Source organism: Daucus carota, chromosome 3 (genome assembly GCF_001625215.2).
Source record: "Daucus carota subsp. sativus chromosome 3, DH1 v3.0, whole genome shotgun sequence".
Lineage (NCBI taxonomy): Eukaryota > Viridiplantae > Streptophyta > Magnoliopsida > Apiales > Apiaceae > Daucus > Daucus carota.
In genome coordinates, this window is record NC_030383.2 from 900,262 (window position 1) to 909,793 (window position 9,532).

At 32.3% G+C, this 9,532-nt stretch overlaps 1 protein-coding gene across 1 annotated transcript; it reads left to right on the forward strand.

The window, feature by feature from the left end:
• Positions 1 to 568: 568 nt before the first annotated feature.
• LOC108211994 (methyl-CpG-binding domain-containing protein 8-like) lies at positions 569 to 1,408 on the forward strand. Its single transcript, XM_017383728.1, has one exon. The coding sequence runs from the start codon at positions 569 to 571 to the stop codon at positions 1,406 to 1,408; it is 840 nt and encodes a 279-aa protein (XP_017239217.1).
• Positions 1,409 to 9,532: the final 8,124 nt, after the last annotated feature.

Consider the following 9,532-nt stretch of genomic DNA (forward strand, 5'->3'; position numbering starts at 1 on the left):
GTTATTTATTAAGGTGCTGTAGTTTCTTTTTTGTTGGTTTTTGGGCATTGGTGTAGTTGATTTGTTTTGACCTTCTATTACTTGTTTTTTTCCGTGGGGGCAACTAGTCTCAGGGATTTAGTAGAGAGTTCTCTTGTTACTTTGTAACTTTTGCATAATATAATTTTACTTGGCAAAGAAATAAGTAGTTCACTAAGGTTGCTTTTATAACTTTACGTAATACTCATAATTTTTGAGACTGAGATTTTTTTCATTTTAATATAATAATTGACATTTAATTAATATTAACTATGATTATGATAATTATTTAAATATATTAATAATTATTAAAAACTACAAATAAAACAAGAATAATAAAATACCAAAGTCAGAGACCCAAGCACACGTGCGTGTTGCGTGCGCCCTTATCCTGCTAAAGTCTTTATAACCCGACTCAAACTTCTCACTCTCCCTGTCTCTCTCTCGAAATCTCTCTCTCTATATCTCTTACATGATCTCTCAAGCTCTCTCTCACATACACCCATCTCTCTCTCTAAATCTCTTGTCAAAAACACAATCTCTCTCAGCCATGGCCGCCTCAGACGACGTCACCGACCGCCTCCTCACCTCCAAAGCAATCCCCACCATCGACCTCCGCCTCCTCTCCCAATCCGAACTCTTCGCTCTCTCCCTCTGCTCCTCCTCCGCCCTAAACCCTCACCAAAACGACGCCATCATCCCCAAGATAGACTCTACCGTTTTCAACAAATCCGCCGCCAGCCGCAAACAGACCTACTCTCCTGTCCGACTAGCTCCGCGCTTGTCGTCTCGTCGCCGCACTCCGCATCCCCATGCTCCGGCGCCCGCGTCCCCCGAAACCGAGCGCGCGGAGGATTCGAAAATTATTTCGGCGCTCACAGCGTTGTTTTCGAAACAACCTAATCCAAACGGCGTCACTTTATCAAACATTACACACACCACTCATCTACCTAGTTTCTCTATTATACCGAATTTGGCGAATGGAGATGTTATGGGGGCAAATCCTAATGATTTGATGAGTGCAAGTAATTCGATGAATGGAGGTCTGAAACGGAAGAGAGGTAGGCCTCGTAAAGATAAAAGCGTGCAGGATGGTGCTGCAGCGAGTAATTCAATGACTGTAGGTTTAAAAAGGAAGAGAGGGAGGCCTCGTAAAGACAAAGGCGTGCTGGATGGTGCTGCAGCGAGTAATTCTTCGATGACTGTAGGTTTAAAACGGAAGAGAGGGAGGCCTAGGAAGGACACAATTATGCCTGCTTCTACTGCTACAGCTGTGGTGATAGTTCCAGAATCAAAGAATGAGGGGAATGAGAATGATAAGGTAATGGTGGGAGTTCCGGAGGCGAAATTGTCTTTGACTGGAGATGAAGAGAAAAACTGCAGAGATTGAGTAGCAGCGATTTCTTCGGCGAAGGTGAAAAATTGCAGAGATATATATGATTGGACAATGTGTCGGCGGCGGCCTAGGGCAAGATGAAAAATTAACCCTAATTTTTATTTTTATAATAAGGTCAATGCAGAAAGACCATTCACAGATTGGCAAATAAAAGAGCAAATTCTTTTGATTTCTGAACTTTTTGGAATAGGATATATGGACGATACAATATTTTAAATGAATATTTTTTTTATAGAAAAAAGATTCAAAGTGAATATTATAATGCTAAATATTATTTTATTTAGAGTTATTAGCATTTTATCCGTTAGTTTTGGACGCTTTTTGATTTTTTCTCAAATTATATTTGTTGTCGTACTACAACTATAAGTTTTAAACTCATTTTATTTACCACTATTTTAACCAAATTCTATTAAAATTGACTGTTAGTATGAGTTGGCATAAAATATTAATGATTTATATAATTATAATCTAAATCTAAATTAAACTTTCAATATTCTACCTCTTTTATGCTAAAAGTAACGGTCAGTTTAAATGAAATTTAATCGAAAGCAAGCAAAATGAAGAGAATTCGAAATAAAAAGGTACAGCACATAAAGAAATGTAATTTGACAACAAATAAAAAATATTCCAAAATATAAGGAGTGCATATGCTAATTACTCTTTTATTTATAATTGAGCAAATTATCTTCCACTTATCAAAAAAATAAGATGATCATATTCATATCCTATAATTATATAATATCAAAATTTCACAAAAATAAATTGAATATCCATAAACTACTTAAATATTAGTAAGTTGAAGAAAAATTTTATGCTCCTATTTAGCCACACATATATATAATCGAATTAAGGACTTGTTTTAAGAAAGAAAAATTACAATTTACACATTTATGTACTCTTTTACGGATATAAAGTTCGCAATCAGAAATTAAATAATTGCATGAATCTCTTGAAATTCTGAAATAACTGCCTTTATTAATTTTTAAAATTTGGCTAAAGTTTTACGAGGTTTTAATTATTTACATATAACTAAAATTAGGTAAAACTTGTTGATATGTAAGACATTGTGCTTCAATAGTATTGGCGATATATATTGGTTGGCTAAAATTGAAATATATTATATTATTAATATTTTATATTGTTAAAATAGAATATATAATTAGTTCAATATGATAATAAATAATGTGCAATTTTTCAATACATTTTAACAGACCCGGTGGAGGTTCGACAAATATAATCATAAAAGATACGAGATTGACTAAATTTATAGACGACAATAGATATAGTACGTTGGAGTGTGAGTTTATTGACAAATTGGCTAAAAATTTTATTTTTGATATATCAACCCACATTTTAACTGAGAGCATCTCTAATAGCCTCTTTATAGTGGCTCTTAAATTGAAATTTGAAGAGTATTGTAATTTTGCTTGCTCCAATAGACTCTTAGAGCATCTCCAAGAGGCTGTTCAATTAGACTCCTAACTTGAGATTTGAGGAGGGAGAGGAAAAATGTTGCTCCAAGAGACTCTTAAGTGGCTCTTAAATCACTAAGAGCCTCTTGTTTCTCTCTCCTCTCTCCTCAAAGTTAAGAGCCACTACATTACTCCTAACTTATTTTTTCACAATAAAAAAATCCTTACCTCCAATTCACCTCCATCTTTCCATCTCTTTTGTTATAATGGAGCCCGATACATGAATAAAATATGAAATAGAGAAGAGATCCATCTTTCCATCCATTTTGTTATAATGGAGCCCCATATATGAATAAAATATGAAATAGAGAAGAGATGTGGAGAGTATTGTTGGAGTTTACACTCTTAACTTAGTCCTAAATTGCTAAGAGCCACATTTTTTATATTATATTTAAGAGCCAACAAGGAGGCTCTTGGAGCACGATTGGATAGCCCAAGTGGTGGGCTTATCCTCTGTTGTCCCGGGACACCCGGGTTCGACTCTGGCTCACCCCGAGATTTATTAGAACAGATACTAATTTGTAATTTGTAAGGCGTATAAGCCTGCATTGTCAAAAACAAGGAGGCTCTTGGACATGCTCTTAGTCACTCTTAAATTCCCTAAATTTCTCTTCTCTCTCTCTTCAATGTAAGAGCTACTAGCCACTCTTAACTAATATTTTATAATAAATTTGTAAGCACTCATTCTCTCTCCATCCACTTTCTTTTGTACTTTTATGCACATGACTTTGCTTTTAATAATATAGAACAAAATAAGGAGTAAATATAAGAGGTGTTGTTGGAGTTGAACCTACATTAAATCACTAAGAGTCAATATCTTATATTATATTTAAGAGTAATTTAAGAGACTATTGGAGATGCTCTAAGAGTTTTAAATGATAGGAGATGCTCTTCCGTTACAAATACACTAGTGTATGGCATGCCCTTGTCCCCACACTCTTTATCACATGTCTCTCGCTATCTCTCTCATAATCTCTCTGACATATACACATTTCTCTTTCTCTCTCTTTTAGAATCTCTCCTATATAAACACCTCTCTCAAGATCTCTCACACACCATCTCTTTGGTAATCTCTCTCATACACACAATAACAAATTCTCTCCCAGCCATGGCAGCTTCAGACGACATCACCGACCACCCCCTCACCACCGAAGCAATCCCCACCATCGACCTCCGCCCCCTCTCCCAATCCGAACTCCTCTGATCTCTCTCCCTATGCTCCTCCTCCGCCATTGACCCTAACGAAAACAACATCGTCACCCCGAAAAACAACCGCAGAATTTTCAATAAGTCCGCCGCTAGCAGCAAACAGACCTATGTGCGTCGCCGACTCTCGGCCTCGGGGTCTCGCCGCCGCATGACGCATCTCCGTGTTCCCAAGCCTGAGTCTGATGAAACCGAAAGCGCCGAAAATTCGAAGATCGTTTCGGTGCTCAAAGACTTGTTGTCGAAACAAGCTGATGGAAATGAGGGGAAAAATTGCTGAGATTGAGTAGCAGCGGCATGTACTAAGTTGATTTGGCAATCGGATGTAGTGTTTTAAGATAAAGAAATGTCGGCGGAAAATTTGAGAATGTATCCAGCTAGGGTTGTTCAATTCCATCTTACGGCTGGAAAAAATAATTTAATTCTCAAATTGTTTTCTATATTGTAATGCATGAATATTAATAAAATTGAGATGAGTTATTTTACTTATCATTAGGAGAAGCATATCCGTATCCTCTGACCATAAAATTTTGCAAAATTATTATGAATATAAACGGTTTAAATATCAAAGTTGAAGAAACAAATTAAAAAGCAAACTTGTATTTCTAAATATTGTTACCGATATAATTATTTATTGTTTGTGTATATCAATGACGACGGATGAAAAAGTTTTATTAAAAGTAGTTAACATTCCAAAAAAAAAAATGAGATATTATGAATAATAATATATCTCTCATGGATGCTATATATTGATAATATAAAAATTAATTCGAATGTAAGTATGATCCGGGACAAATTGCTTACTCATCCAAGTATGATAAAATGGCATTTTATCATATTTGGGTAGAGCCTAACAACCATATTCATTCTGGAATGAGCAAAGCTTTCTTGGATTATTATTCGTCATATCGAGCGGATGGTTCGAGAGAAAGTTCATACAAGTAGTAGATTCCAAAAGCTAGTTGTGAAGAATTCGGCTTTTGTTACTGTTCTTAATTATTAAGGTACTGTATTTTTTTTCCATTAATTGTTGGGCATGGGTATAGTTGATTTGTGCCGTTTTTTAGTAGTTTTGTCTTTTTATTACTTATTTTTTTTCTTGAGGGGTCACTTCTCATGTCTATCCATGTACAGTTCTCTGAGGTTGCTTTGTAACTTTTGCATTATATAATTTTACTTGGCAAAGAAATAAAAAGCAGTTATCCTATAGGTTGCTTTTACAATTTTAGGTAATATTATTTTACTTGGTAAAAAAAATAGGAAACTTGTATAATGCAAACTTAATACTGATTTCTAATAATTATTCATTGTTCATGTATATAAATGACGTTGGGATGAAAAAGTCTTATTAAAAATAGTTAACTAATCACATTAACCAAAACAAATTGTGAGATATTATGAATAATAATACATTTATAATGGATGCTATCGATATAAAAATTAATTCGAATAAAAGTATGATCCTGGACAAATTGCTTACTCATTCAAGTATGATAAAATGGCTTTTTATCATATTTGGGTAGAGCCTAACGACCATATTCATTCTAGAATGAGCAAGCCTTCTTGGATTATTATTCGTCATATCAAGCAGATGGTTCGGGAGAAAGTTCATACAATTAGTAGATTCCAAAAGCTAGTTGTGAAGTATTTAGCTTTTGTTAGGCTTTTTTATTGAGGTGTTGTAGTTTTTTTTTTGTTGGTTTTTGAGCATTGGTGTAGTTGATTGGTTTTGTCCTTCTATTACTTGTTTTTTTTAAACTAGTCTCGGGATCTAGTACAGTTCTCTGTTGTTGCTTTGTAACTTTTGCATAACATAATTTTACTTGGCAAAGAAATCAGAAGCAGTTCTCTAAGGTTGCTTTTACAACTTTACGTAATATAATTTTATTTTACAAAGAAAAAATAAGAAATTTATATAATGCAAACTTAATATTGATTTTTGAAAATTGTTTATTGTTTATGTATACCAATGATGTTTGGATGAAAAAGTCTTATTAAAAAAGTTAACAAACCATACTAACCAAAAATTGTGAGATATTTTGAATAATTATATATTCATAATGGATGCTATCGATAATATAAAATTAATTCGAGCATATGTATGGATCCGGGACAAATTGCTTACTCGTTCAAGTATGATAACTTGGCATTTTATCAAATTTTGGAAGAGACTAACGGCCCTATACATTCTGAAATTAGCAATCCTTCTTGGGTTATTATTCGTCATATCAAGCAGATGGTTCGGGAGAAAGTGCATACAAGTAGTAAATTCTAAAAGCGAGTTTTGAAGATTTCGGCTTTTGATATTGTTCTTTATTAAGGTGTTATGGTTTTTTTTTGAGTTTTTTCAATATTGGCGTAGGTGGTTTAAGCCATTTGTTCGCAGTTTTGTCTTTATGTTACTTTTGTTTTGGAGTAACTAGTCTTGGTATCTATCCAAGTACAGTGCTCTCAGGTTGCTTTGCAACTTTGTATAATATAATTTTACTTAGCAAAGAAATAAAAAGCAACTCTCTAAGATTGCTTTTACAATTTTGCTTAATACAATTTTACTTGGCAAAGGAAATAATAAGATATATTATTTATTGTTTATGTATATCAATGATGTTATTTAGGATGAAAAAGTCTTATTAAAAGTAGTTGACAAAACATATTAATTAAAAAAAATTGTGAAATATTTTGAATAATGATATATTTCTAGTGGATGTTATTGATAATATAAAAATAAATTCGAACATATGTGGATTCGAGACAAATTGCTTACTCATTCAAGTATATATGATAAATTAATGTTTTATCACATTTGGGGAGAGCTTAACACCCGTATTCATTCATTGTGGAATTAGCAAGCTAGTTATTATTCATCATATCAAGCATATAGTTCGAGAGAAAATCATACAAGTAGTAAATTCTAAAAGTTAGTTCTGAAGAATTCGGTTATTGTTACTGTTCTTTATTATTAAGGTCGGGGTCTATCCGAGTACAGTTCTCTAAGATTACGTTGCAATATTTTGCAATTTTGCAGTATAATTTTACTGAGCAAAAAAATAAAAAAACAGTTCTCTAAAATTGCTTTTACAACTTTGCGTAATATAATTTTACTTAGCAATAAGAAGAAAACTAATAAAATATGATATCTAATATAAGATTATGACGGCAAGTGATTCGAATTCTCATCTCTAAAGAATTTACATATTGGTTATCTCTTGACGAAATTTTTACTCCAACCAAATGGTAACGTTTAGTTTTATGACCTTCAAGATCATGCAATATTTGATTATACAATATTTCATCTCCTCTTCCCTCGAACTTCCTGTAGATCTAACCTACGCACAAGTTTACAAAATGTCTTATTCGTTGATATTGTTGATGGAACAGAGAAATTAATTCAGTTTTAGTCATCATAGCAATCTGAAAAATAATTAATTTAAAAGAGTTTCTTGTATTGGTCAAAACATTTAATGTGCATGCTAATATACGCACATCCTAACTTATTGTAGGACAGAAATACCCCTAATCTTATTTTTATATAATTTTTAATTAATTAAAGTAATACAATATTGCCGCCATCCTCCTATATTACTCTTTCAAATTATGTCTAAAAAATCTAAGCAAATAGCATTAATAGAGAACAAAGAAGAGCTCATTTGCCTAGATATTACAGAAAAAAGTAAAGAAAGTATTCCAATCTCAAAGTATTGGTAGAGAGTTATTAGGGTTAAATCAAATAATTAATTAAGTTGATCAAATCAAATAGTGCACAGAATCTTTCAAAGTTGTTCATCATGTCGATGAGTTCTGGTTCTGGGGCCTTTCGGAGACTCTGATGACTGGTATAGGAGAATCTGGTGTAATTATTATTTTGTATCGGTTAATTTTGGGCGCTTTTTCGGTTTATTTTCAAATTATGTTTTTTGTAATATTATATCTCTAGATATTAAAATCATTTTATTTATCAGCATTTTGACCAAATTTTATCAAAATTAACTTTGTTAGCACGAGTTGGGATCAAATTAATATTAAAGATTTATATAATTTAAATTTAAATTAAAACAAAATTTTCATATTTTACCTCTTTTATATTAAAATAACATTCAATTTGAACGGAATTTATTCAAAAGGTACAAATGAAACGAACTCAAAATATAGAAGTGCAACAGAGCTCAAAACATAGAACTCAATACGGAATTTCACAAAAAACATAGTCTCATAGAACTCAAAACGGAATTTCACAAAATCGATTATTGTCTCGTAGATTTTGCAGGAATTCAAAAAAAATTTAAATACACTAAACAATTTTATAAAATTCATCATTTTCCGAACTTAAAAAAATCCATTAGCAATTGAATATCATTGGATTTTATTGAATTTTAAACAATCTCAATTGAATAGCACCGGATACCAACAGATTTTGTAACATGATTTAAAATTTCAATTAAAATTCTAATTGAATACTATCAGATTTTGTAGTATAATTTAAATACCTCATCTATTTTTGAAAATTTGAGTTGAATACTCATGCATTTCATGAATGAAAAAAATATTTTAAAATCTTAGTTGAATACACCTTTAAGATTTTGGTATTTCATAGAAATCTTCGATTTATCTTTTCGAAGGATATTTAGTTATATTTTAAAAAAAAATAATTAAAGATGATAATATCGAAAAATTAAAAGTATTTCACGAATCTTATAAATTTAGTAATTTTGATGGATCAAACTTTTTATTAATTTTTGATACTATGAGATTTTTTTCATTTTAATATAATAATTCACATATTATTAATATTAACTATAATTATTGTAATCATTTAAATATATTAATAATTATTAAAAACTACAAATAAAACAAGAATAATAAAATACCAAAGTCAGAGACGCAAGCACACGTGCGTGTTGCGTGCGCCCTTATCCTGCTAAAGTCTTTATAACCCGACTCAAACTCCTCAGTCTCCCTGTCCCTCTCTCGAAATCTCTCTCTATATCTCTTACATCTCTCAAGCTCTCTCTCACTAATGAGACTATATATAGTCTCATTAGCCCCTCCTGAAACTGACATTTCCTTGCATTTCTCCTCTTCTGTAATCACATTCTTTCCTTTATCCATATGCAATTTTTCCTTCCCTTCAATCAATGCTGCTGGTACTGCAAATGTGATTCCTAGCTGAGACACACAACTCCAGTGAGAGACCTTTCCAAGGCCCTTAGTCAACACATCAGCTACATTCTCCTTGGAAGTAATCTGAATTACACGTACAATGCCATGAGCAATCTTTTCTCTAATAAAATGCGCATCAATCTCAATATGCTTTGTGCGTGCATGATAAACCGGATTAGCAGTAAGATCTATAGCTGCTTTACTGTCACACAACAGTGGTGTTGCATCTGGAACTGCTATAGAAAATTCTTGTAATAGATTCTTCAGCCACATTACTTCACAA

Bases quoted from the DNA above. Each gene is read 5' to 3' on its own strand.
- LOC108211994 (XM_017383728.1), top strand. From the start codon at position 569: ATGGCCGCCTCAGACGACGTCACCGACCGCCTCCTCACCTCCAAAGCA.